The sequence below is a fragment of the Drosophila mauritiana genome, chromosome 3R (genome assembly GCF_004382145.1).
Source record: "Drosophila mauritiana strain mau12 chromosome 3R, ASM438214v1, whole genome shotgun sequence".
NCBI classification, from domain to species: Eukaryota; Metazoa; Arthropoda; class Insecta; order Diptera; family Drosophilidae; genus Drosophila; species Drosophila mauritiana.
Genome location: NC_046670.1, coordinates 2,770,974 through 2,795,225, shown reverse-complemented (window position 1 = coordinate 2,795,225; position 24,252 = coordinate 2,770,974). Strand labels below are relative to the sequence as shown.

The following is a 24,252-nucleotide window of genomic DNA, read 5'->3' as shown; positions in this document are numbered from 1 at the left end:
TGTTTAATTTAAACGAGCATACTTTATTCAGCAAAGTTGCAGTTGAATAAGTGGACCTAGGATATTGGTAATAATGTGGGTAGTGGTCAGTTTAGGTAGTGCTAGTAGTAGGCGCGACGGGGATTGTTCTGTAAACAAATACGAAGTCATAGATATTATTATTATTGCCAGTTTCCAGAGTTTACTTACCAAAGGATTTGGACGAAAACGATAGGCCAACATCATCCGCTTCCTGTAGGCGTCATATTCATTGTCGCAGTCCTCTGGCTGGGCAGCGCTGCTGACCCCAAGTCCTTGGTTTCCATCGCGTTGCGGTGCCCTGTTGCCACATTATTCAGTGAGATGCCATAAACAAATGGGGATAGGTAACCTACTTGTTGACTGGGTCCACAATTCCAGCTCCGTCCTGTCCCAAGCCTTGCCCCTCTTTCCAGCCGAGTTTCTGCAGCATTTGGAAGCCAATGTTGTCCTCCTTAAGTTTGTACTCCTTGTAGTCGCTTAGATCCGGCTGCCTGTTGTTCTTCTTCGCCTCGTACTGCTCCATGAACTTCTTGAGCTCCTCGGGGGGCAGAAAGTCGCCGATGTGATGCTTGCCTTCGCTTTGCTTGGTCAGGGCGTTGGCCCATAGGGATGTGGCCTCCATTTCGGCTGTTCGCAACTTGTGCTCCCACGTTCCACCCTCGATGTCCTCGTCCGAGTCGTATTCGTACTTAAATTTACCGCCACGGGCCAGTCGATCGATCTCCTGACGCTTGCGCATCATGTCCTGATACAGCAGGTTTACTTTGTAGTGCTCCTCGCACTGCTTCCACTGCTCCTCGCTCAGCTGAGTCGATCCATAGTTGAGCCGAGCATACTGCAACAGCGCGGGATCGGTTCGCGTGATGCTGCTTAGGATGGGTTTATTTTGGTTACCAAAGTTTCCCGAAGTGCCTGAAATAGTAAGGATTGAATGTCAGCAACGTCATAATTGTACATATTATTTCAGTGATAGTGGCAGTCTTCTACATCTTTCTGGTTTGAATAGTCCGCAAGATCACGGACAGACAGATCAACTAGGCTTGTAATCACGAATATATAAACTTTTTAGGGTTAAGAGTACCCTAAGAACCTACTTGAGGATGGCAACTGTTGCTCTTTCTCGCCCCATCGGCTCTTGCGTTCGCGCTTCCTTCGCTGCCTCTGCGACTCCTTGTCGTCTTGGTCGTCCTGGTCATCGCCATCCGCCAGTTCTCCGGCTGCAGCCTCCTCCCGTTCGCGCCTCTCCTCGTCGCTCAGCTCGTTGCGGCACTCAATGCGGCGCTTGATGTTATCCCGGTTGCGATCCATCATGCCCCGCATGTACTCGTCATCCGAGTCAAAGTCCGCACTGATGGCCGACTCTGGGTCGTACTTGTCAGCCGCCGAGTTGCTGTGCTGCTCCTCGCGGTGTTGCTGTGCGTCCGTCTGCTCCGTTGGCTGCGGCTGCTGGTCCCGGCTTAGCTGCTGATGCTCCCGCTCCCGTTGTCGCTCAGCGCGCTGCCGTTTGTAGTCGAGGAGTTGGTCGCTATAGCTTCGATACTGCTCGCAGCTCTTATCATAAAGAAACCTATTACCAAAATTCAGAAGAAGTGAAACGTACAATGAAAAGTGCTCGACGTTAGTCACGTGTACAAAGACATTATATGAATAACTGTTTGAGGCGCCCCAATAGCGGCTTATTCAGAGATTATTAGTTGGCATCCGCCGGCTGGCTCCTCCAGACTTTAGATGACGATCGAGGAACGACGTAACACTGTGCGCTCGATGGGTCCACGCGACTGGTCTGGCTAATCCTCCTACACCCCCATCAAGTTGGTCCGTTTGGTCAGATGTTACACGGCATTGGTAGTATTCATCAGACATGCAACTTAAAACGCGTCAAAGAAAAACATGTACATGTACTGTCCACTGTTTGTGATTTTAAATTCACAATTGAGTATGCGGAACGATATCTGTGCGTCTGTTTGTGTCATGTGTATATAGGAGTAATGATAATTGAAAACAACCAAACTATAACATAAATCTGACTAATTTTCAGTTAAGTTACTGTCCTAAAGAACTGGCGATTATGCAATGAACTTTAGTTGATTCAACTTGCGAAAGCAATTAAGTAAACGTGAAAAATCCCCAATTAAGACAAATTGCAACCCAAATCCCTAAGCTGTACGCCCCCCTCCGTCCCATCCCTTGGGTGCCACTACTACCACTAGTCCCAGTTAAAACATGATTAGGTCATTTACCACAAGGCCGGATGCAACTCGCTTCTATGCAAACGTATTTTATCTTCATAATCTTCACCATTTTCCGCGACCAGTGCGATTAGGTTTTCTAAGCACGTTGGCAATTGTATGCACGTTTCTGAAAAAACTACATAAATTGCTTTAAAATCGTGCTCAACGATTAAAGTTCTATACAAATTGAATGAGTAGGAAGTTGGAAGTGGTTAGAATGAGAGTAGATATTGGATGTGGATAGGGAATGGCGATGGCAAAACAAAACAGGCAACGAGGACTGTTTTGCATGTGTTACACACCTTGTGGCGGCGCAGCTGTGGGCTGAGGTGGATGTGGAGTTGCCACCTGCTGGTGCTGTTGCTCCATTTCCTCCACTACGGGTGGCGGCGGAGGCGGTGGGTGTGTATTCACTGGCATGGACATGCGGTCCGGCAGGAGGCCAAGCTGCTCCGCCGAATGACCACCGATGGTGGGCATCTGGATAGCCTCCAGATTTATTTGTGGCTTGGGTATGGCATTCAAGTCAAACTCTTTGGGCGCCGGTATGGCATTCAGCTGCATAGCCTCCACTGTAGACGGGCCAAGCTGCATGTAAATCTGTCCCATGTTGGTCAGAGCGATGGGCAGTTGTGGAGGCGGTGGAGGTGGCGGAGGAGCAACTGCCGCCGGATGCAAGTGCAGAGGCAGATGGCCGTGAAAGAATGCAGCTGGCAGCTGCATTTGCGGTGGTCCCTGTTGTAGAAGCGTAGGATTGAAGGCAAATGGAGGCGGCGGTGGTGGCTGCACTGCTTGCACCGGTAGTCCAAAGGCCAAATGAGTTGGCGCAGAGCTGGTCACCGTGATGGAGGTAGCCATGGCTGCTGCCGAGCTTATGGCGATGGCCGCCTCTAGCTGGGGACTGTTGTTCTGTTCTGCTGTTTCCGTCTCCACGGAATTGTTTTCCTCGGCGCTATAATTACCCACAAATTAATATACATTAATATTATTCCGATAGTGGACTCACCTGGGCACTGGAACAGGCGGTACAATCAAGGGCTGCGGAGGCTTTTCGTGCTTTTCGAGTATTTTCTTGAAGTTCTCCAAAAAGGAACCATCGTTGCAGAAAGTATTTTTAACCTTAGGTGGTGGCTGCTCCACACTGGGCTGAGGCAGCTGCTGACGCTTCAGGCCAAATGTGATCTTGCCCGTTTTGCCGGTGAAGCTATTCAGCGTCTTGGGGGCCACCGCGTCCTCCGGCTTTCCCTTGCTGGCCGTGCCCTCAATGTGAACAGCCTCCAGGCCATGGCCCTCCTCGCCGGCGGCTAGGGAGGTGTCCTGGACGGCGGTGTCCAGGTGTCGGGCATCCTCCTCATCCTCCACCTCGTAGCCAATTGGTTTTCCCGCAGGCGTCTCGGTTTTCAGCTGCGCTGCCAGGTTCTGCGCCGCGGCCACCGCCTTCGCCAGCTGTGCCGTCTTCTGCTTCTCGAGGATCTCCTGCCGCTTCTTGGCTATGATCTCCTCCTGCTTCGTCATCTGGGCGAAGCGGTCCACTCTGTGATTTCGCTGTGACATAATTCGTAATGCCGCAGACTCCGTTTTATTCCACAATTTTCTCTTCCAGCGAAGCAACAGTGTTACCAACTCACATAAGTGGAATAAAACCGCCTTCGCATCACCAGTGTTGACAATTTTATAGGAAACTACACTGTCGAGCTCTTAAAACATTTCAGTTCAGTAAAAATTAAAAAAAAAATTCTTTCTAGAAAAAGGTTTACGAGTAATTTAATGAAAAAATCCAGTTCAAATTTAAGATAAGACCCGTTCTGCAGTTAAACTCAGTGGTATAAGGTCCGCAATGATGGAATACGTATTTATTAAATTCAAATTTCAAAAACACCCATATGCAGAGGAAACGATGGCGATAACAATGGCAACGAACACGATTATCTTACGAAGTAATTTCCAAACACTGGGATATAGGGAACAAACATATGTACCTGTTATTATAAATATTTGGAGACTTCCTTTAACATATAATTCTCTTTGGCAGTATTTAATTTAGTGGAATCCATATTAGTTCTAAAGTTCTCCGCAATTCAAGCAAGAGTAAATTTCGTAAAGCCACTTAAGAAGCGCCTTGTAAATATTAATAAGGATACACGTTTTTACGTAGTTATAAATTGACCTAAATGTGCCTAAAAAGTACAAGTTGCTAAAGGGCCAATTAAACTAGAGGATTCGGGGAATAATATGAGTTTTCACATCTGCTTCATTTCACTATTGGTACTTGGGTATAATCAATCCCTTCAACATGTCAAAGCTGTTTCCATCGGGCTGCACAATTTCCATAGTGCCAGTTGGTAATTTCACCTTCAAAAATCCAAAGTCATCAATTCCCACAATTTCTGCTTCTTTTTCCTGATCGTTTTGTAGGCAAATCTTAACAGATTGCCCGCTGTACAAAAAACAAAAATAAAAATGTTGTAATATGCAAATTAAATGTATTTTAAAAATGTTCTATTTACCTGTGTAACCAGAGCGAATAGTATAAGGCATAAAAACTATCAAAGTCTCCGTTTTGTACTTCTCCCAAAAGTCTTTCGATTTCATTGAATATCATGGCAATAAGTAGCTCGTACTTAAGTATAGGTAACTTGTTGTTCGGGACACGGGCATTATATTCTCTTATCAAGTCATTGATGCAAACTGTTGGTCTTGAATTGTTCAAATTAATTCCACTTCCGATATTGACGATCGCCTGGGATCCCTGAAGTGTGGTATTAATGACGAGGCCCCCAATTTTCTGATTTCCATTTGCATATATGTCATTCGGCCACTTGATGGAAATATCCAGCACCTGAAGGTAATATGAAGAAATTAAGTAAAACTTGCCGTTCTTAGTAATATTACCATAAAATATAAATAGGAAAATCAAATATTAAATTTAAAAAAATCTTATTTTGAGTTATAAAATTAAAATATTAAAATAATATCTACCTAATTTCCATTTCCAAATAATAAAATATAAATATTAATAAATTAAAAATGTGGAAATAATATCTGGATCAATTTCACGAATCGAATCGAAATATATATGCTATATACACTCGAAGGCATAATATAATTAAAACATAGGAAGAATCGTACTTTACGTTCTGTTTTTTTTTAATACTGTGGAGTGCCCCTAACACAGTTCTTCGGATAAGTGCTTTTAGTACATTTTGGTGTGCCGTGCGAAGGAGTCCTCCCGGGTACGGTCACACTTCTCTCGATGCGCTACTTGGGTGTAGAGAAATTTCAACAACAGCCGAGGAAATTGTACAAATTATCGCTTTTTCGCATTGCCTGAGCCGTCTCGAGTTGCGGGCGTAAGCGTGCGCGAAAGCCGGAGCACCGAACGTCAAGGTCGCTTGGCGAGGGCCACAATGCGGGGCGGAGTCCCAGCCACTGGTCCCATCGAATCGTCGAGTCCCCGAGAGGGCGTCTGAAAAAATCAATCGGGCTCCACTCCGCCGCGAATGAGCAGGATGAGCAGCAACAACAACGCCCCCGCATCGGCTCCAGACACCGGCTCCACCAATGCCAACGATCCCATCTCCGGTTCGCTGTCCGTGGACAGCAACCTGGTTATCATTCAGGACATGATTGATCTCTCGGCCAACCATCTGGAAGGCTTGCGAACGCAGTGCGCGATCAGCTCCACGCTGACGCAACAGGAGATTCGTTGCCTGGAGTCGAAGCTGGTGCGATACTTCTCCGAGCTGCTGCTGGCGAAGATGCGGCTAAACGAGCGCATCCCGGCCAACGGACTTGTGCCCCACGCAACGGGCAACGAACTGAAGCAATGGCTGCGCGTAGTGGGCCTTAGCCAGGGGACTCTTACAGCCTGCCTTGCTCGCCTGACCACTCTGGAGCAAAGCCTGCGTCTCAGCGACGAGGAGATCCGTCAGCTCCTGGCTGACAGCCCTAGCCAGCGAGAGGAGGAGGAACTGCGACGTCTGACCAGGGCCATGCAGAACTTAAGGAAGTGCATGGAGTCGCTGGAGAGCGGCACTGCGGCCAGCAACAACGATCCAGAGCAGTGGCACTGGGACTCCTGGGACAGGCCCATCCACATTCACCGCGGCAGTGTGGGAAACATTGGACTGGGTCACAATTCAACCGCCTCTCCGAGAACCCATCATCGCCAGCATGGTGTCAAGGGAAAGAACTCCGCTCTGGCCAACTCCACCAGCTCCAAAAGTGGCCGTCAATCGCCCTCAGCGACGGAAGAGCTGAACAGCACACAGGGTTCCCAGCTGACTTTAACCCTCACGCCCTCGCCACCCAATTCGCCCTTCACGCCTTCCAGTGGGCTGAGCAGCAGCCTTAACGGAACACCGCAGAGGAGTCGTGGTACCCCGCCGCCAGCAAGAAAGCACCAGACCTTGCTGAGTCAGAGCCAGAGCCATGTGCAAGTGGACGGGGAGCAATTAGCCCGCAACCGTTTGCCCACTGATCCCAGCCCCGATAGCCACAGCTCCACCAGTTCGGACATCTTTGTGGACGCAAATACTAATGCCAGCTCCGGAGGAAGTTCCTCAAACGTGCTTATGGTGCCCTGCTCCCCGGGCGTGGGTCACGTGGGCATGGGTCATGCCATCAAGCATCGTTTCACCAAGGCCCTGGGCTTCATGGCCACCTGCACACTCTGCCAGAAGCAGGTTTTCCATCGCTGGATGAAGTGCACCGACTGCAAATACATCTGCCACAAGTCATGCGCCCCGCACGTGCCGCCCTCCTGCGGACTTCCACGAGAATATGTGGACGAGTTTCGGCACATAAAGGAGCAGGGAGGATACGCCAGTCTGCCGCATGTGCACGGCGCGACGAAAGGATCCCCTTTGGTGAAGAAGAGCACCCTGGGTAAGCCCTTGCATCAGCAACACGGCGATAGCAGTTCGCCGAGTTCCAGCTGCACTAGTTCCACACCCAGCAGCCCGGCACTGTTCCAGCAAAGGGAGCGCGAGCTGGATCAGGCGGGCAGCAGCTCCAGCGCCAATCTGTTACCTACGCCTTCGCTTGGCAAGCACCAGCCGAGTCAATTCAACTTTCCCAACGTGACGGTGACGAGCAGCGGCGGAAGCGGTGGTGTATCGCTCATCTCCAATGAACCAGTGGCAGAGCAATTCCCCACGGCGCCTGTAACAGCCAATGGAGGACTTGATAGTCTGGTGAGCAGCTCCAACGGGCACATGAGCTCGCTCATCGGTAGCCAAACTTCAAACGCTTCTAGTGCGGCCACCTTGACGGGCAGTCTGGTCAACAGCACAACCACCACCAGCACCAGCAGTTTCTTTCCGCGCAAATTGAGTACGGCCGGTGTGGATAAGAGGACGCCGTTTACCAGCGAGTACACGGACACCCACAAGTCAAATGACAGCGACAAGACAGTCTCCTTGTCTGGAAGTGCCAGCACGGACTCGGACCGGACACCCGTTCGGGTGGATTCAACGGAAGACGGAGACTCGGGACAATGGCGCCAGAACTCGATCTCACTCAAGGAATGGGACATCCCGTATGGTGATCTGCTTCTGCTCGAGCGGATAGGACAGGGACGCTTCGGCACCGTGCATCGAGCCCTGTGGCACGGCGATGTGGCGGTCAAGCTGCTCAATGAGGACTATCTGCAAGACGAACACATGCTGGAGACGTTTCGCAGCGAGGTAGCCAACTTCAAGAACACTCGACACGAGAACCTGGTGCTGTTCATGGGAGCCTGCATGAACCCACCTTATTTGGCCATTGTGACTTCATTGTGCAAGGGCAACACCTTGTATACGTATATTCACCAGCGTCGGGAGAAGTTTGCCATGAACCGGACTCTCCTCATTGCCCAGCAGATCGCCCAGGGCATGGGCTACCTGCACGCGAGGGAGATCATCCACAAGGATCTGCGCACCAAGAACATCTTCATCGAGAACGGCAAGGTGATTATCACGGACTTTGGGCTGTTCAGCTCCACCAAGCTGCTCTACTGTGATATGGGCCTAGGAGTGCCCCACAACTGGTTGTGCTACCTGGCGCCGGAGCTAATCCGAGCATTGCAGCCGGAGAAGCCGCGTGGAGAGTGTCTGGAGTTCACCCCGTACTCCGATGTCTACTCTTTCGGCACCGTTTGGTACGAGCTAATCTGCGGCGAGTTCACATTCAAGGATCAGCCGGCGGAATCGATCATCTGGCAGGTTGGCCGTGGGATGAAGCAGTCGCTGGCCAATCTGCAGTCTGGACGGGATGTCAAGGACTTGCTGATGCTGTGCTGGACGTACGAGAAGGAGCACCGGCCGCAGTTCGCACGCCTGCTCTCCCTGCTGGAGCATCTTCCCAAGAAGCGTCTGGCGCGGAGTCCCTCCCACCCCGTCAACCTCTCCCGTTCCGCCGAGTCCGTGTTCTGAGGGACCTGCAGCCTGGTCAGTGTCACTGTCTAGTACAATTTCGATCTACCAACTAAGCTAGCTCGCTTTGTGCCCTCTTCCACTCTTCACAAACTCTCTCCCAAGGCGAAGTTCGATCGAGCCGAGCGCAGATTGTAAATACCTAAACGTAACTACCAAATTATAGCAATCGATTTTAAAAACTACATACATATGTGTAAGCATGTATCGGGAGCACTCCAGTTGCAGTTGTTAGCAAACGAAACAAAGGCAAATCAAATGTTAACTCGAAAAAGACAAAACGCTTAAATGTTTAAGAGCAGAGGCAAACTGAGAAGGCATAGACATACATATACAAACAAACAAACAAGCACTGTGGCAAACATAAATGTAAACGTTAATCAGGTGAGCAATTTCTAAATTGTTAATTATGTGTAAGTGAACCTCTATATAATATACATATATGTACATGTATATACAGCAGCAATGTATATGACGGACTAAAATATATATTGTGAATTATGTATGGTCAAGTGTATATAGTAAATGGACTTTAAATGCGAAATCGAAACAAAATGTCAAATAAACTTATCAAACCTAAAAAACAATCAGGGTGTGCGCTTTCTGGGCAGTTTTACAGATCTGAGGTCCGTCTCATCGGACTTGATTAATCACAGGCGGATAATCGAAGAAATCCGCTCAACTTAAGATACAACTTAATGGTACAACTTTACAGTCCTGACTCACCCCGTACTGTTCATGACTGCGGAGCGAATTGACAATCGCCGTTCCAACTAGGTGCTGCAAGAGAGGCAGCCGAGAGCCCAAAGCACTGTCCATGGTCAGGTGCAGCTGCAGCGAGAACATGGCACAGCCCGGCGGACTAAGCCACTGGAAAGCACAAAGCGATGATTTCAACAAGAACTTAAATCTGGAGGCTCCTACAGTACTTACTTGATTATTTCTACGACCCACTCCGGACGTCTGTTGCACGGGCAGCACAGCCAGTCCGTGGATGAGCTCCAGGTTGTTTATGAGATGCATGGAGCTGCTTACCACCGGTGCATAGATGACCAGCCGTCCGATGTGTTCCGTTTTAAGAGTCTTTAAAATAAGAGAACTTCGTTAGGGTGAATTCTTCAATTGATTAGATTTACAATGCGCTCACATCGAAGTAATCCACGGTGGAGAAGTCCTCCGGACAGGAATGTATGAGTATGGGCAGGACATTGTTGTTGGCCACTGGAGGCTTATCGTCCTTGCCGCAGAACTTCATCGTCAGGTGCGGCGTTGCTATCACGTTGTCGGATCCGCTGCAGCGTAGACGCAGCTTCTCCAGAAGCTCAAACTTGGCCTAAACAACGAAAAGAACTAGAAGATAGAATTCTGATGGAAAAACAAGTTGAAGGACGAACTCACCTCGTGCCGACCTAGGAAATACGCGTGCTTGTAGACCACTCCAGGCTGCGGCTGGTCGACACCCTCTCCTCCACGGACCTGCACATCCAGGTACTTTCCCAGGAGGTCCGCAAATATCTCGAGGCGAGTTCGCTCGTTTTGCTTCAGAATGGAGTACTTAGTCTCATCCGATTCAAATTCGCTGGGGTTCATTTCCAAGTGAACCTGTTTTTTCCAAGGGAATTAATTTAGTAATTATATTTATTTTAGCAAGTGCAAACACTTACTTGGGAGAAGACGGCCTTTCCGCCGCTCTGCAGACTTTTGGCCAACATCAAGCTGGGCGTATTCCAGGTTTCCTCGGTTCCCAGCACCTGGACATCCAAATGGTGGCTGTGACCGGCCAGATCCTTCAGTTCCATGGACCTTGGACATACTAGAGCTCTGAGCAGCGTTTCGTGGTTTGATTTGTGTTTTGTTTTTCGATTTTGTTTGTTTTTGATTTGTTGTTATTTTGGTTAATGGTAGGTAGGATTATAATAGTGATAGCACACACATATAGAAGCACACGCAGTAATTTAAGGATTAAGAAGGTAAACGTAGTAGGATGGTGAAAAGGTTTGGAATGCCAAATGTTTATAACACAATTAAACAATTACGTAGAAATCATTTAACATGAATGACACATTCAATCGTTAAAAAAAAGATTTAAGAAGAGCTTACAGAAAACATAGATAGTTTAGTTAGTTAGGCGGATTAAAAACGGAGTTTAGATAGATGGATTACAGTGCACACCGAATCAAATAGAAATGAAGCCATATTTAGAGTAAACGAGACCAATTTTTGCATGAAACATTTGAGAAATAAAATGAGAATTGGAATTGGTTAGAAACGGTTTAGTATAAGAGCAATTAATTAGGATTAATTCATTTTATTTGGCTAACAAGCCCCATTCAGAAAACAAAATAATGTAAATAAAACAAGACGGAAAGTTGGTTTCGACAGGCCCAAGCTCATATACCCTTGCAGAAAGTACATATAATAATAATTTGTACAAACTAAAACTTGAATTATATATTAAAATAAACTAGTGCATGACTTCATTTATTTTTCGATTATTCCTATGGAAGCTATAAGAAATAGTGGACAGATTTGTCTCTCTTCAACTTTCACATTTCAGGAGGAATTCTTTTCATGCAGCTGTTTGCTGTTTAAAACTGAAAGGCTAGAATCCTTAAAACTGGATGGCTGGACGGACGGACAGACGGACTTGCCTGGTAAAAATGACCAAGAGACTATATACGTTATATGGTCGCATGTGTCTCCTTTACTGCCACGCAGTAAGTAGCCTTTCTGCAAGGGTATAAAAAGTAGCGTGTTATAATTTGGCCCCTTCACTAAAATTTACCCGACGGCTGTGCAAAAAGCGACTTGAATAGGGCTTTCTGGTGTATAAAACATGCAACATTTCGGTTTCAAGTACACTGATACTCAATTAATGGGCTATTTGTTATTGGCACTATTAAGAAGATCGGCAAGGTTAGCATTGTGTTATGGTCACTGGCAGTCTGGATGGGAGCAGCAACAGCTACTTACGGTTTGCGGGAGTGCGACTTGGTGGACTCCTCGCTGTCAGTGGAGAAGTGCTTCTTCACCGGCGACGGCTGGTAGCAAAAGATGTGGTGCATCATCTTAACCCGCTGCCACTTGTCATAGGAGAACTGAACCAGTTCGTGCTCTCGAACCTGTGGAACAGTGGATGTTGGTGCATTTTGGGGAAACTTTCCACAGAATAGAGTCCTACCTCCGCTGTGCGATAGTTGGGGAGTACAAAGTGCAGTATATCCGAGCACAGGCTTAGCACCTTGCCGCCCTGCAGAAAGTAGTCCACCAATATCTGCCCGATTCCGGGTGCCACCGATCCGCAGACGACCAGCAACGCAGTCTGTTCCGTCCAGTATTTTTGAGCCGCTTGCTGGGGCATCAGAGGATAGATCGTGTACACATTGCGCTCCAGCAGCTGCTGCAGAGTGGCCAATGTGGATTCCCGCGCACTGGCGCTGTCCGAGTAGACCAAAACATTCAGGGGTTTGGCGTCCTGCAGGCTATCCTTGTTGCGTTGCAACACAGGGCGCGAGGGAGCAGCTCTGGATGGCGGAGGAGAATTTAAGGGCTTGACAGCCTCAAAGGATTTCCTAGGCTTCGTTGGCTGATCTGATGCCTTATCAGGCTCATCCAGTTGACTTAGCATAGGTGGTTTAGCTAAGGAAGCAGCCTTGACGGGAGAGACCTGGACTGCCTCTATCTTCTGCTGCTGCGCCGCCTGGGCGGCCGCTAGCTTCTCTAGTTCGCTTGGCTTGGATTCAGCCTTGGTTGGCGTTAACTTGGAGTCCTCTTTGCTTGTGGTTGGCTTGCCCTCGCTCTTGGCAGGAGTGGGGGGTTTGGCATCGCTTTTAGTCGGAGAGGCTTTTGTTGGCGTTCCCTTGGCCTCAACCTTGAGCGAAGCTTCTGTCGTCCTTGCCGGAGACAGAGATGCCTTGTTGGTGGGCTCCACCACGGCCACAGCCTTGGCCACGGGCTCCGAAGTCGGGCGATGATCGTGTGTGGTGGGATCCGATTTCGTTCTTCCCTCAGAGCGATTCCTCTGGTACTCGAACTCGGTGGCCTGGTGTGCCAGCACACCTACGGCACGCAAGTCCTCCATGTGCTTCCTCCATCCCTCCTTGTCCAGACCGACGCTTATGCGGGATTGCCGCTTCAGATGCTTGGCCAGCAGCTCAAAGGGCTGCGGATCTCCTTCCCGTTGCACCGCTGGGAGGGAGAAACAAGAGATCAGTGGGCTTTTTAAGATTAAGTCAAATTCATAGAACGATTTCAGGTGCAGCTTACACTCAATCCGCAAAAGTGGCAGCTGATCGTTAATGCATAAGTTATTTCGCAAGAAAGTCGTTATCAAAAGTTGCGTGAAGTGCTCGACATCTGTCTCGATGAGCACCGCCAGGTGGGAGTCTATTTTCCAAGCAATAAGCTTACCGTAATCTTCCAGCTGATTCATGGGCCGCCGACATGCAAGCAGAAGAAAGGACACACGAAAGGATACCTCTAGTTAGCAGTCGTATATAAGTATGTATGACGCCAGCGCTCTATCGATTCAACCATGTACATCTTAATAAGATTACCACACGCACCACCGTCCGCATTACGGCGTCACCCGAAGCTTGATTGCCCCTAAGTTGAAATGTAAAGAACACTATCTGTTCTCTTTATGATGATACAAAGTGGGCTAACTTTAATTACGGTAGCATTCTTAAGATACTTTACTTTATTAGTGAACTACAAACTATGCGCATAGTTAAAAGTGCATTAAAAAGCCACGCGTAGATCCCAAAGTCATTAAACTATTCTGTTGCAAATACGGGTATATGAATCAATAGCGATATATCAAAATATTAATGTTTAAATATGTATTCTGTGGACTCCGAACTGTGGCAATTAAACATTTATTTATAAATTGAATTCTCTTAAGCCTGATTGGTTTTTAGTTATTGATTTCGGCTGGGTTAACTTACCCGTACTGCTGATGTGTCCTCGGAGCTGGGCCGCTGTAGTGGCTCTATGTCGGCCTCAAGGAGCAGCTGCATCCGCTCCTCCCCTTGCGCAGAGAGCGAGACCCGTTGCTGGCGCGGGACGTCCGCCTCCGTGGGCGTGGACGCCGGCGTTAGAGTGTCGGCGGCATAGGAGAAGGGCAGCAGACTGGGCGCCGGCGGGAAGCTGATCCAAGGCGTGATGTGTAGCGTTTGCAGCGGACGCAGGCAGCAGCCCCGCTGGTTGGCGTGCAGCCACAGGATGTCCGTGACCTTGGCCGCGTTCCGGTTGCCGCACAGTTCCGAGCTGGCCAGGGCGGGATCTGGGGAGGAAGCAGGCACTCTATATAAGCTTGACCGTCTTCCAATGTCGCCGCCACTTACCGAATCCGTCATCGCTGCCCGCTTGGAGGGCATAGAAGGCGATGCTCGAGGGCTGCGCGAGGTGCTCGGCGATCTTGGAGCAGGCCTTCTGAATGCGCCAGGACTGCAGGACGGTGGCACTCACGTAATACAGGGTCAACATCGCAGATTTCTGGTGGGTACTGCTTCCTCCGGGGACTCAAAGTTTTTCGGGGACTAATTCAGAAGCCGGGGCACAAGTTACATCTTGATTGGAACCAAAATCAATGGCGGTTTCGTAATTTGCTTCGATTTCGCTCGGCTGGCGGATTTATCGGTTGCTAAGGCCCAAAGGAGCGCTTCCTGGTTCGCCGTTTTCAGCCAGTTGACACACTTTCTGCACTCCCTTGCCCACTGTCTTTTATTGTTGATTACTGCATTCTCCAATTCCAATACTCCAATACGCGCGTATTCCAATATTCCAATATTCTCTTCCACGAAAATTAGTGCGAGCAGAGTCGAATTAGAAAATCAAAATAAATGATAAACTAACTGGACAGTGCTGCCGGCCCGGCGGCTTTCGGTCGCATCTGGCGGGTTTTTTTTTGGCAAGCGTAAGTTCTTGTATATCTTTCATTTAATACATTACGATTTAAAATTAAACTTAAAGGTATATTTACATCGACCAAGCCAAAATAAAACCACAGTGCGACTGACTTATTGTGAATTGAGCAGAACAAATTAGATGGGAGACTCAACTAGTTGTGGGGACAACGCAATAGGGATGCTCTCGTGACGTGACTGTGCGCTTTACTCGCCCGTGTGCACATCACTAGCTATGTCCATCTTTAGTACACTATCGGCGCACGCCGCTTTAAGTTGTCTTCAATTGGCAATAACTTTGCAAATTGATTTCCCACGATTAAACAAAGGTACCCAAACGGTTTTTTTCAGGGGGTCCAGTGACCACGGGGCGGCATGCTGTTGGGCGAATACGACACAACCCGGCGACTCCTTTTCATCGTGGCCGTTCTGCTAATAGTCCTGTATGCGAAGACGTACCTGCTGCCCGGCGAGGATTTGGTCTACAACTAGGGGACTAAGGCGTCCCTGCAGGAACCGCTCCCATTGAGAAGTTGGCGCGATGACGGACCGGAGGGTGTCGTACTTCTACAACGCGGACGTGGGCAACTTCCACTATGGAGCCGGGCATCCGATGAAGCCGCAGCGCCTGGCGGTCACGCACAGCCTGGTGATGAACTACGGACTGCACAAGAAAATGAAGATCTACAGGCCGTACAAGTGAGTTGGCGGAGAGGTGTGTCGCGTAAATTATACTAATCCGTAATCCTTTGCAGGGCCAGTGCGCAGGACATGCTCCGCTTCCACAGCGACGAGTACATCGCCTACTTACAGCAGGTGACTCCACAAAACATTCAGTGCAATTGTGAGTAGAAGAGGAAGACGCCCAATCGGAATAACATTTAGAATAATCGGATAATTTTATGTTTCTAAGCCGTGGCCTATACGAAGTATCTGGCTCACTTCAGCGTAGGCGAGGACTGTCCCGTGTTCGATGGCCTCTTCGACTTCTGTGCAATGTACACGGGTGCCTCGCTGGAGGGAGCTCAGAAGTTGAACCACAACCACAGCGACATATGCATAAACTGGTCGGGCGGACTGCATCACGCCAAGAAGTTCGAGGCAAGCGGATTCTGCTACGTGAATGACATCGTCATCGGCATTCTGGAGCTGCTAAAGTACCATCCTCGGGTGCTCTACATCGACATCGATGTGCACCACGGCGACGGGGTGCAGGAGGCGTTCTACCTTACGGACCGAGTGATGACGGCTTCGTTCCACAAATACGGAAACTACTTCTTTCCCGGCACGGGAGACATGTACGAGATAGGCGCCGAATCGGGACGATACTACAGCGTTAATGTGCCGCTAAAGGAGGGCATTGATGACCAGAGCTATTTCCAGGTGTTCAAACCCATCATTTCGGCCATTATGGACTTCTACCGGCCCACGGCTATCGTTTTGCAGTGTGGTGCGGATTCTCTGGCTGGAGATCGGCTGGGTTGCTTCTCCCTGAGCACCAAGGGACATGGTGAGTGTGTCAAATTTGTGAAGGAACTGAACGTACCCACATTGGTGGTCGGAGGCGGTGGCTACACCTTACGGAACGTGGCCCGCTGCTGGACGCACGAGACCTCGCTGCTGGTGGACCAAGACATTGAAAATGACCTCCCCGCCACCGAGTATTACGACTTCTTCGCCCCCGACTTTACACTCCATCCAGAGATTAACTCACGCCAAGATAATGCGAACTCAAAGCAGTATCTGGAACTCATCGTTAAGCATGTGTACGAAAACCTTAAGATGTGCCAGCACTCGCCCAGCGTCCAAATGGTGCAGACCCCGCCTGATGTGGACTTGGAGGAGCTGCGCAACAACCGGGAGGAGGCGAGTGATCCCGACGTGCGAGTGTCCGTGGCCGATGAGGACAAGCTGGTCGATGCCAAGAACGAGTTCTACGACGGCGATCAGGACCAAGACAAGCCCGATTCGGCAGAAAGTTAGTATTGGATAATGTAGAATAAGGATTCGAGTTTAGCGTAAGCAGTAAAGAGTAGCAGCTTATTTTGTAACATCGTTGGCAACTACTTTTTTGGGAGTAGCGCGTAGAAGAGAATAGGATTTAAAATCGACAGACACACATTTATTTGGGATGCATAATGGTACTTAATAGGATTACATTAGTGACATATTGCTGGATCGGCGGAGGATCACCAACCAGTTGTGGTATTGGCCAGACGTCGCATTCTGCGCGTGTTGCGGTCCTGGTCGCGGATTTTCTTCTCCATTTCGGCGTCGGTAAGCGTCTCTAGGAATGGCGCCCACGCGTCAGCGTCGCTGGGATTCCGGAAGGGCACATCAATCGTTGATAGAGGAGCCTCGCTGAAGGCGTACGTTCGACAGTGCCACGATAGCTGACCCCTAATGCTGTAGGCAATCGCCGTGACAAACTCTCCTCCCAATCCCAGTTCCGCACAGAGTTTAATGGCAAACTCCTCGGGGTTGTTGTTCTTCTCGGACATGTCCCACTCGACCTGGTCGACGAGCGAGGTGTTGCCCACGTGAATGTTCAGCTTGACAATTACCCGCTGGTCGCAGGTCTCCTCGAGGATGGGGGGATCGTTGGGAAAGGCCTCGATCTGCTGTCGGATGGCCTGTGCAATAGCCGGCACAAAGGGCAGGGGATTGAGGTCCAGGTCGTCGCACAGCACCTCGGCAAACTGCTCCGGAGTAATCATGCTCTCGTTCTTGTTCCACGTAAAGGTGTCGCGCAGCTTTTGACCCTCAAGCTCCATGTCCAGTCGAATGGGCACCAGGCACTCCTTCTGCGCCGCATTCTCCAGGCTGGCCGTGGGATCCGTGTCGTCGAAACACATCGGGAATGTACGAACCTTCTTCGTGTGCACTCGGTTTCGGTTGATTGGCGTGGCCTGTGGCACTGCGTCCAGGTGACTGGAGTTCGGCATCGTGGGCACATACTGTGGCTGCTTCTTGGACTTGCTCTCCCGCGGCACTGGCGTATCGGAAGTGTTCACGGAGACGGCACGATACCTGGGACGGAGATTCATGGTTAGTTAAATCAACTGATAGAAAATTACCTGATTGGCCCTGCAGGCAGGCAAAAATTACCCAACTTTTTGACAATCAATTGAAAATTGTTGTCAATCATACGGACTACTGTGAAAACTTGCCCGAATGTCACTATGACATTTTTCCATATTTTTTCAAAATAATTGGGCAATGTGAACCTACATAAATATGTATGTTTGTATACGTCTTCACTTCAGTATGATATGTGGTTTATATCTAAGTAGGCATTAACAATGTTACTAAAAAAAAGAATATTCGGCCAAATGTACACATGTCTTAAAGGAAAGGATGAAAGGATTACTTGAAACCATTGGGTAGTAGAGTAGTAGGAAGTTGAAGTAGTAAGTAGATATCAAGGAAGTTAATTGGTATTTATAGGGTTAGGGTTTATATGGTCAGTTACTATTCTGGGGACAATACTTAGGTAAGACGCCCACTTACTTTTCATCGTTGCCGGCCATGATATCGTCCACCTCCACGGCGCGGAGCAGCGAGACGGAGCTGGCTAGGATGTGGGAGCTGAGGCCGGACTCAGCCAGCCGCTTGCGCTCCTCATTGGACAGGACGATGCGGGTCATTCCCGGGTACTTCTTGTAGAGAATGCCTCTGAAGTGACGCATGTAGTTGCCCACTTCGGAGCCCACGTAGTAGTACTCGCCGCCCTCCTCCAACTGGAAGGCCACCGGCTTGTCCCCGTACGTCTGCAGGGCCATGATGGGTATATTTTCTTCTGTGGTCTCTCAATGCGCGGTTTCTCGGCGGGATTCCTTGTTAATATGCGGCGACTTAAATTTTCATCGCGTATACACAAACACAGGCATGTACATACATGGCGTCTATCGAGGGAGTGTTGGAAAACGGGCGGGTGCCACCAACGCAATTTAGTGCTGACACCTCCTATCTACAAACCGTTAAGAAAAAAAGCTGAAATTGTTTAACATTATAATTACTCGATTAAATTAAAAATAAAGAAACATATTCAGAAGTTCATCTTTTAAATGATACATTTATGATTAAATATACATGAATCAAATTTTATTAATATAAATAATTTCTGAATATATATTTACGGCTAGATTGCCATCACTGCCACAAAAACCGTGCAACACTAGTTCACATGCGCGAAAACATATTCGTTAATTATTTTTAAGATCGCTTCAAAAATGTCATTTTTACGCAGTGCCGTAGGTCTCCTGGCTCGTGCCAAGCTCTTGGAGGGCTCCCCGACTGGTGAGTAATCCGGACTCACTTAATGCCAGTCAGTAATCGTCATTTTGGGCAGTACAAACGAGGCGCCACATCAAGCGATGGGTTTCGCCAACGTTACGTGAGCTCGCCCACCGGCAGAAGAAACTAGGACCACAGAAGCCAGAGCGGCGCGCTGGGTTCGTGGAGTGGAACCAGCGCTCGGAGCTCTTTGCCTTCGGCAAGCGTTTGGGCGAATCCTTTGAACTGTCGGAGCTGCAGCGTGCCTTTACAGAGAAATCGTTTGCTGAGCGGGAGGAGGATCGTCGTCGGCAGCTAGGCATTGAGGAGTCTGACCTCCACATGCCTCACAATAGCGATCTGGTCGAGAAGGGCCAGCACATTGCCCGTGCCTACGTTGAGGCCTTCCTGCAGCACCAGCTACCGAAGGTCCCTAATGAAGGACTCCAGGCGATCGCCAGTTTTCTACTTAGCACCGAAACGCTTGCTCACGTCTCGTCTCACCTGGGCACAAAGGATCTGATACAGTCCACGGAATACCCGCCCTCGGCCGAAAGTCTGGCCAAATCCTTACACGCAGTTATTGGCGCCCTGGCTAGTTCCAGTGGAATCGAGAGGGCTTTCATTTTCGTACGCGATTTCATCTGCACGCAGCTGAATCAAAAGGACCTATTGGATGTGTGGACTCCCCAGGAACCAATACAGCTGCTGGAGAAGATCTGCCAGGAGCGAAAGCTGGGTGAAGCGGAGCCCCGCCTGCTTGGAGACTGCGGAAAGAACACTGTGCTAGCCGCCTACCAAGTAGGCATCTACGCCAACCGGCAGCTGCTGGGCAAGGGATTCGGCGAAGATGTGAAAACAGCCACAGAGACTGCGGCACTAGATGCTCTGCAGAGCATCTTTGACACCCGCGACAACCGGAGACCCTTTGACTTTGCGATTCAGCTGGAACCAAAGACCGTGCGACTTGGCTGAGAAACAAAACGGGCTCTGCGTCCTTGTTGATTATTGTAATTTGCACTAAACACATGTACGCATGCATTGTCAGAAAAGATTGCGTTTTAAAATCATTTAACTACGGGTCAACAACTGCCTCTTAATCGCTATCGTCGCGCTTCATATCGTGGGCACTGGGCGTGGCCGGTGTGGACGTCCCCAGGTCGTCCGGCTTGCTCTCCAGTGAGAAGGGCGGGATCTTGCAATCGAAGGAGTATCCGTCCTCGCGCTCCAGCCGGAAGGTGCCCCACATATGGCCGCTGGGCGCCTGCAGGCTCACATGGCTGCTGTACTGGAAGGCGGGCAGCCGGGGGCTCAGAATGGGCTCCTGGCCCACCACTCCTCTTCCGCGCACCGTCTCGAGGGTTCCGGACAGTGAGAAAATGCGCCAGTGGCGCTCGCGCAGCTGCACGCTCAGCTCGCCGAGGTTCTCCAGCCGGATGCAGTAGCGCCACTGGAAAGATACTTTATTACGTTAAGCTAAATGAGGGGTTTCTTATTAACGCACCCAGTAGACCGAACTAGCAGGTGTCTCGCGGCAACCCATGTAGAAGGGAATCACGGTAATGCGCACGTTCTCCGTGGTCTCCTTGTGCACATCGCTCATGTCCAGCCAGGGATGGTTCTTCTCCTGCCACGCCTTCAGCGTGTCCTGGCCCACAAATGGCGGGTCCGCGTCCGGAGCGTGCGTAAGGAACTTGTCGAACAGCTCATGCTGCAGCGGACTCTTCTCGCTGGAGCTATAAGGCATGATGTCCTCGTGGGCCACGTAGTCCAGCCCGGGGATGGCGTACAAGCTGCGGTTGGAGTCCTGGTTTCCCAGAAAGGTGACCGCCTCGGTCTGGGCGCGCTGAAAGACACGAAATGCCAACTTAGAAAACGAATGAAGCAAAACTAGACCCATCTTACAATGTACGGACAGTCGCGGGTGTCTATGAGCACCTGATAAAAGGTTTGCACCTTGCCCTTGACCTCTTTGGGATCCACTTGGGAGGCGGTACCCACGTTAGTGGTGCCTGTACTTTCAGCCGCGTTCGCCTCAAAGGCGGCCGAGGAGGGGGCATCGCCACTCTGAGCAGCCGTTGGGGTAGCGGAGGTGTTGGCCTTCACGCGGAGCGTAGCCTCTTTGGTACGGTTCTGCTGCGTCGGATTGGCGCTCGCAGTGGTGGTGGCGCTGATCTTGCCGGGATTATGCAGATCCCGGTCGTAGACGCGGGCTGTCCAGGGGAAAAGTATAACGCCGCGGTAGCCGAAGATGCGGTGCAGGAATAGTTGGCCAGTCTCGTACCTGTCGTCGCGGGCCTCCACCAGGCGACCCACCTCAGCCAGTCTGTACAAATGACGTGTTATGCAATTTTCAGGAGGATTCAGGACCCCACTTACTTGGTCGGATACACCGCCTGCTTCTTGACGCCACGCCTCAGCAGGATGTCCACCCGGTGGAGCATGCGACATCGCTGGTCCCACTTGAACACTTGCACCAGCAAGCTCATCGCGGCGCATCCAAAGTTCGGAAAGCTCGGAGACCCGTGGAGCACCTCTTGGAGTTCGGAGCGGTAGCTGCGCGTGCGGTTTATGCAACAATCTGCAGCTTCTTTCGGCGATCGGTTCTCAGGTTCGGTTCGCTCTAGCAGGGCACATGTGCTTCTAAATTTTGTGGCTGTCTCTAAAATCCCAACATTGTTATGAAAATTTTGATGTTGTTTTCGGCACTGAAAAAAAACACTACGCGATTGCGCCGAGTCGCCGATAACCACATTCGATTTTCGATAACATTTCAGGGAAAAATCTGCAGAATTTGTATTTAAATTTAAAAATATTTAATACTGGAATCTAAATATAAAACAAGAGATTAAAAGACTAGTACTAGGCTATAGGGATCACAGCCAAGATCAATTATGTACACATAGAATCGGAAATGATTTCTTCTGTGTTTTTAATACTTTTCAACGAATCATGTATACCATATTACTCTACAGATAGTGTGAGCTATGCTAATTGTTTTTTCTATTCAGCGGAATAAATTTACCATTTTAAAGGATAATTTTATCTTTTATTTATCTGTTTAGGCTTTAAAATCTGGTTAGTTGGCAAAAGCTTGGTATAATTGAAAACTTAAACTTACATATATAATAATCAAATACATAATGTCGGATGTTAGAACAGAATCATACAAATGAGTCTAAACTGTTTCCTTTTATAGTTTTAAGCAAGAAGAGCATATAGATTCTTCAGCCCGTTTTAAACTAACCCATGTTTCGTATCTTGAGTATGTATTAACTGAGAATACAAATTAAAATTTTAACAAAGAACTATTTTACTTTTAATAAGGGTCTTCCTTTCAACTGATTCTTATTTCGCCCCTAACAGCACACTTTCGGGCAACGGCACGCTGTTACACTTAACATATCGCGTTTTTGTAGCGTCTAGCGGCAGCCACACTATTTCCTTCTTTTCGCTTTCGTTTCCGGCGAAGTAAGTAAATTAATTTTCTCTATATATTTTCCTTTAATAATATTCTGTTTTTGTTTTTAGCGGTGTTAATACATTCATCGAACAACAAGGTGGGTTTCCGCAGACACCAAAATGGGAGTCAGGACACCGGGAAAACAGCAAATAATCGTGGATTAACCTGCAAACGCCAGCCCACGTGCACAAATATCAACTGGCGAACTTTATCTGTGATTGTTTGTGACTGAATGGTTCCTTGGGGACAACCCATGAAAGGATTACCCCACTGGCACTGCCAGATTCCCAATGGCAGCTCGATGCCGCCCAAAAGTTCCATGCTTCGCACAGTGCAAAAAAAAGTTCTTGCAAAATTCTAGCGTTCATTTGTGGCTTCCGCTTTTCTGGTTCCCTTTAAACGTGATTTTAATAACTTCTTGTGGAAGATTATAAAGTGATCCGTGTTATCAGTGTTTTTTTAACATTAAATGTTGCCTTAGGCCGGTCGGGTACAGACTTTCCTCCACTTTTCGCTAGACCCCGCTTTATGTTTTCAGTGTCCGATACTGTTGCCCAGAGCTGTGCTCCTTAATATCTTTATTGTTGAAAGTACTTTTCGTGTAATCAAATGCATGGAACTGATCGAAGCCCTCAAGCCCCAACGAATACCTATGATAGATGCCTACGACTCTAACGATTATCTTTTCTCATCCACAGCTAAGCCATGGCCGACACACAAGCCAAGTCCGCTGCTGCGCCCAAGGCCGCCAAGGCCCAGAAGGCTCCCAAGGCCGCCAAGGCGCCCAAGGCCGAGAAGCCCGCCGCCTCCGAGGCTAAGGTTTCCGCCAAGAAGTACAAGCGTCACGGACGCCTCTTCGCCAAGGCCGTCTTCACCGGCTACAAGCGTGGTCTGAGGAACCAGCACGAGAACCAGGCCATCCTCAAGGTATGTCTATACTTCAATGTGATGGGTCCGGACTTCACACAGTTCTTGAAATAATAATTAATAGAGTACTCAGTTAAATTGACTTGGACATTCAATCAATGTGAAAACATTTAAGTAAAGTAATTGATTAACCAACATTTTACATTGCAGATTGAGGGCGCCCGCCGCAAGGAGCACGGATCCTTCTACGTTGGCAAGCGTTGCGTCTATGTCTACAAGGCCGAGACCAAGAAGTGCGTGCCACAGCATCCCGAGCGCAAGACCCGCGTCCGCGCTGTCTGGGGCAAGGTCACCCGCATCCACGGCAACACCGGCGCTGTGCGTGCCCGTTTCAACAGGAACCTGCCCGGTCATGCCATGGGCCACCGCATCCGCATCGTTAGTTCAAACACCTTCTTCTCCGTCCGACAGTTGGGTTGTATTAACATGCCTTCTTTCTTCTTGCAGATGCTGTACCCATCAAGGATTTAAGTTAATAACCCGACTTGAATTACTGACCTGCAGGAGTAAAAAATACGTTTTACATTAAATGAAACACTTTAAATTTAATTAAAACTCCACTTGGCTTTTTATTAAGGCGAGATACCGATTTAAAGTTGACGTTCTTTCCTACTGCAACGAATTATCTTTTGGCGGGACCATCCACTTCGCATTAAAATCTATTTCTAATGATCTTAAGTAGCAGATGAAGACGATGGAAACATTTTAGAGTACGAATTGAATATGGATTTCGAGACTCTTGGCTAATGTCGTTCCTTTAGATCAGACATAACAATCTCGACCATGAGGTTTTAATTAGTTTCTCAATCTCTAAAATCTATATTTTGCAATGCCAAAGTGAACGAATACTGTGTTGTATTACTAAGGAATCTGTTCGCAAGGACACTTGGGGCGCCATACACCTCAAGCCTTTCTGCTCGAAAATATAAGAATAATCAGATGAATTCAAATTTCTGTTGATAAAAAAAATCAAGAAAATGGTTTCATAGTAATCAAAAGCTTTTTAAAAAGAA

General features: G+C 48.8%; 9 protein-coding genes across 14 annotated transcripts; 5 read left to right on the top strand and 4 right to left on the bottom strand.

Annotated features, from left to right (window-relative positions):
• Positions 1 to 2: 2 nt before the first annotated feature.
• LOC117143066 (SURP and G-patch domain-containing protein 1) lies at positions 3 to 3,886 on the bottom strand. Of its 2 annotated transcripts, XM_033307523.1 has the most exons (7): positions 3,259 to 3,882; positions 2,555 to 3,204; positions 2,262 to 2,388; positions 1,116 to 1,588; positions 375 to 933; positions 190 to 319; positions 3 to 128 (listed from the first exon to the last, which is right to left on the bottom strand). In XM_033307523.1, the coding sequence occupies exons 1-7, from the start codon at positions 3,804 to 3,806 to the stop codon at positions 102 to 104; spliced, it is 2,514 nt and encodes an 837-aa protein (XP_033163414.1). In that variant the 5' UTR covers positions 3,807 to 3,882; the 3' UTR covers positions 3 to 101. The 2 variants fall into 2 exon arrangements, with proteins under 2 accessions (XP_033163414.1, XP_033163415.1); XM_033307524.1 differs by lacking the exons at positions 3 to 128; positions 190 to 319; positions 375 to 933; positions 2,262 to 2,388 and having other exon boundaries at positions 1,380 to 1,588; positions 3,259 to 3,886.
• A 192-nt stretch (positions 3,887 to 4,078) lies between these two features.
• LOC117142516 (biotin--protein ligase) lies at positions 4,079 to 14,529 on the bottom strand. Of its 4 annotated transcripts, none has more exons than XM_033306554.1 (12): positions 14,014 to 14,529; positions 13,615 to 13,952; positions 12,935 to 13,091; positions 11,850 to 12,856; positions 11,642 to 11,790; positions 10,333 to 10,489; positions 10,067 to 10,270; positions 9,816 to 10,001; positions 9,602 to 9,751; positions 9,395 to 9,538; positions 4,760 to 5,091; positions 4,079 to 4,689 (listed from the first exon to the last, which is right to left on the bottom strand). In XM_033306554.1, the coding sequence occupies exons 1-12, from the start codon at positions 14,153 to 14,155 to the stop codon at positions 4,512 to 4,514; spliced, it is 3,144 nt and encodes a 1,047-aa protein (XP_033162445.1). In that variant the 5' UTR covers positions 14,156 to 14,529; the 3' UTR covers positions 4,079 to 4,511. The 4 variants fall into 4 exon arrangements, with proteins under 4 accessions (XP_033162445.1, XP_033162446.1, XP_033162447.1 ...); XM_033306555.1 differs by having other exon boundaries at positions 10,333 to 10,471; positions 14,014 to 14,528; XM_033306556.1 differs by having other exon boundaries at positions 13,079 to 13,091; positions 14,014 to 14,528.
• Positions 5,485 to 8,853, top strand: LOC117142518 (kinase suppressor of Ras 1). Its single transcript, XM_033306558.1, has one exon. It carries the CDS (start codon positions 5,753 to 5,755, stop codon positions 8,666 to 8,668), a length of 2,916 nt encoding a protein of 971 aa, XP_033162449.1. The 5' UTR covers positions 5,485 to 5,752; the 3' UTR covers positions 8,669 to 8,853.
• A 284-nt stretch (positions 14,530 to 14,813) lies between the features above and the next one.
• LOC117143706 lies at positions 14,814 to 15,078 on the top strand. Its single transcript, XM_033308503.1, has one exon. The coding sequence runs from the start codon at positions 14,950 to 14,952 to the stop codon at positions 15,064 to 15,066; it is 117 nt and encodes a 38-aa protein (XP_033164394.1). The 5' UTR covers positions 14,814 to 14,949; the 3' UTR covers positions 15,067 to 15,078.
• A 14-nt stretch (positions 15,079 to 15,092) lies between these two features.
• On the top strand, positions 15,093 to 16,627 carry LOC117143703 (histone deacetylase 3). Its single transcript, XM_033308499.1, has 3 exons — positions 15,093 to 15,273; positions 15,330 to 15,418; positions 15,488 to 16,627. Exons 1-3 carry the CDS (start codon positions 15,116 to 15,118, stop codon positions 16,555 to 16,557), a joined length of 1,317 nt encoding a protein of 438 aa, XP_033164390.1. The 5' UTR covers positions 15,093 to 15,115; the 3' UTR covers positions 16,558 to 16,627.
• Positions 16,628 to 16,674: 47 nt separating this feature from the next.
• On the bottom strand, positions 16,675 to 18,492 carry LOC117143704 (SWI/SNF-related matrix-associated actin-dependent regulator of chromatin subfamily B member 1). Its single transcript, XM_033308500.1, has 2 exons — positions 18,085 to 18,492; positions 16,675 to 17,604 (listed from the first exon to the last, which is right to left on the bottom strand). Exons 1-2 carry the CDS (start codon positions 18,354 to 18,356, stop codon positions 16,764 to 16,766), a joined length of 1,113 nt encoding a protein of 370 aa, XP_033164391.1. The 5' UTR covers positions 18,357 to 18,492; the 3' UTR covers positions 16,675 to 16,763.
• A 249-nt stretch (positions 18,493 to 18,741) lies between these two features.
• On the top strand, positions 18,742 to 19,919 carry LOC117144383 (39S ribosomal protein L44, mitochondrial). Its single transcript, XM_033309516.1, has 2 exons — positions 18,742 to 18,873; positions 18,926 to 19,919. The coding sequence occupies exons 1-2, from the start codon at positions 18,807 to 18,809 to the stop codon at positions 19,822 to 19,824; spliced, it is 966 nt and encodes a 321-aa protein (XP_033165407.1). The 5' UTR covers positions 18,742 to 18,806; the 3' UTR covers positions 19,825 to 19,919.
• On the bottom strand, positions 19,839 to 21,594 carry LOC117144381 (polymerase delta-interacting protein 2). 2 transcript variants are annotated; one of them, XM_033309515.1, is made up of 4 exons: positions 21,229 to 21,592; positions 20,755 to 21,175; positions 20,354 to 20,695; positions 19,839 to 20,299 (listed from the first exon to the last, which is right to left on the bottom strand). In XM_033309515.1, exons 1-4 carry the CDS (start codon positions 21,336 to 21,338, stop codon positions 19,946 to 19,948), a joined length of 1,227 nt encoding a protein of 408 aa, XP_033165406.1. In that variant the 5' UTR covers positions 21,339 to 21,592; the 3' UTR covers positions 19,839 to 19,945. The 2 variants fall into 2 exon arrangements, with proteins under 2 accessions (XP_033165406.1, XP_033165405.1); XM_033309514.1 differs by having other exon boundaries at positions 20,755 to 21,594.
• A 685-nt stretch (positions 21,595 to 22,279) lies between these two features.
• Positions 22,280 to 23,794, top strand: LOC117144935 (60S ribosomal protein L35a). Its single transcript, XM_033310387.1, has 5 exons — positions 22,280 to 22,320; positions 22,381 to 22,409; positions 23,011 to 23,239; positions 23,390 to 23,617; positions 23,687 to 23,794. Exons 3-5 carry the CDS (start codon positions 23,018 to 23,020, stop codon positions 23,708 to 23,710), a joined length of 474 nt encoding a protein of 157 aa, XP_033166278.1. The 5' UTR covers positions 22,280 to 22,320; positions 22,381 to 22,409; positions 23,011 to 23,017; the 3' UTR covers positions 23,711 to 23,794.
• The last annotated feature ends 458 nt before the right edge of the window (positions 23,795 to 24,252 follow it).

What these genes read in the sequence shown, in the direction of transcription:
- LOC117144383 (XM_033309516.1), top strand. Translation starts at nt 18,807, where the DNA reads ATGTCATTTTTACGCAGTGCCGTAGGTCTCCTGGCTCGTGCCAAGCTC. An exon ending in CTTGGAGGGCTCCCCGACTG is followed by an intron (nt 18,874 to 18,925) that starts GTGAGTAATCCG and finishes CATTTTGGGCAG; the next exon opens with TACAAACGAGGCGCCACATC.
- LOC117143706 (XM_033308503.1), top strand. Translation starts at nt 14,950, where the DNA reads ATGCTGTTGGGCGAATACGACACAACCCGGCGACTCCTTTTCATCGTG.
- LOC117142518 (XM_033306558.1), top strand. Translation starts at nt 5,753, where the DNA reads ATGAGCAGGATGAGCAGCAACAACAACGCCCCCGCATCGGCTCCAGAC.
- LOC117143704 (XM_033308500.1), bottom strand. Translation starts at nt 18,356, where the DNA reads ATGGCCCTGCAGACGTACGGGGACAAGCCGGTGGCCTTCCAGTTGGAG. An exon ending in ATGGCCGGCAACGATGAAAA is followed by an intron (nt 17,605 to 18,084) that starts GTAAGTGGGCGT and finishes TCTCCGTCCCAG; the next exon opens with GTATCGTGCCGTCTCCGTGA.
- LOC117142516 (XM_033306554.1), bottom strand. Translation starts at nt 14,155, where the DNA reads ATGTTGACCCTGTATTACGTGAGTGCCACCGTCCTGCAGTCCTGGCGC. An exon ending in GGGCAGCGATGACGGATTCG is followed by an intron (nt 13,953 to 14,013) that starts GTAAGTGGCGGC and finishes CTTCCTCCCCAG; the next exon opens with ATCCCGCCCTGGCCAGCTCG. An exon ending in GCCACTTTTGCGGATTGAGT is followed by an intron (nt 12,857 to 12,934) that starts GTAAGCTGCACC and finishes TCTCCCTCCCAG; the next exon opens with CGGTGCAACGGGAAGGAGAT.
- LOC117144935 (XM_033310387.1), top strand. Translation starts at nt 23,018, where the DNA reads ATGGCCGACACACAAGCCAAGTCCGCTGCTGCGCCCAAGGCCGCCAAG. An exon ending in AGAACCAGGCCATCCTCAAG is followed by an intron (nt 23,240 to 23,389) that starts GTATGTCTATAC and finishes TTTACATTGCAG; the next exon opens with ATTGAGGGCGCCCGCCGCAA. An exon ending in TGGGCCACCGCATCCGCATC is followed by an intron (nt 23,618 to 23,686) that starts GTTAGTTCAAAC and finishes TTCTTCTTGCAG; the next exon opens with ATGCTGTACCCATCAAGGAT.
- LOC117143703 (XM_033308499.1), top strand. Translation starts at nt 15,116, where the DNA reads ATGACGGACCGGAGGGTGTCGTACTTCTACAACGCGGACGTGGGCAAC. An exon ending in AAGATCTACAGGCCGTACAA is followed by an intron (nt 15,274 to 15,329) that starts GTGAGTTGGCGG and finishes AATCCTTTGCAG; the next exon opens with GGCCAGTGCGCAGGACATGC. An exon ending in ACAAAACATTCAGTGCAATT is followed by an intron (nt 15,419 to 15,487) that starts GTGAGTAGAAGA and finishes TATGTTTCTAAG; the next exon opens with CCGTGGCCTATACGAAGTAT.
- LOC117143066 (XM_033307523.1), bottom strand. Translation starts at nt 3,806, where the DNA reads ATGTCACAGCGAAATCACAGAGTGGACCGCTTCGCCCAGATGACGAAG. An exon ending in CACAGCTGCGCCGCCACAAG is followed by an intron (nt 2,389 to 2,554) that starts GTGTGTAACACA and finishes CAATTTATGTAG; the next exon opens with TTTTTTCAGAAACGTGCATA. An exon ending in ATTGTGGACCCAGTCAACAA is followed by an intron (nt 320 to 374) that starts GTAGGTTACCTA and finishes ATGTGGCAACAG; the next exon opens with GGCACCGCAACGCGATGGAA.
- LOC117144381 (XM_033309514.1), bottom strand. Translation starts at nt 21,348, where the DNA reads ATGCGCCGCGATGAGCTTGCTGGTGCAAGTGTTCAAGTGGGACCAGCG. An exon ending in CCCGCGACTGTCCGTACATT is followed by an intron (nt 20,696 to 20,754) that starts GTAAGATGGGTC and finishes CGTGTCTTTCAG; the next exon opens with CGCGCCCAGACCGAGGCGGT. An exon ending in CTGCTAGTTCGGTCTACTGG is followed by an intron (nt 20,300 to 20,353) that starts GTGCGTTAATAA and finishes GTATCTTTCCAG; the next exon opens with TGGCGCTACTGCATCCGGCT.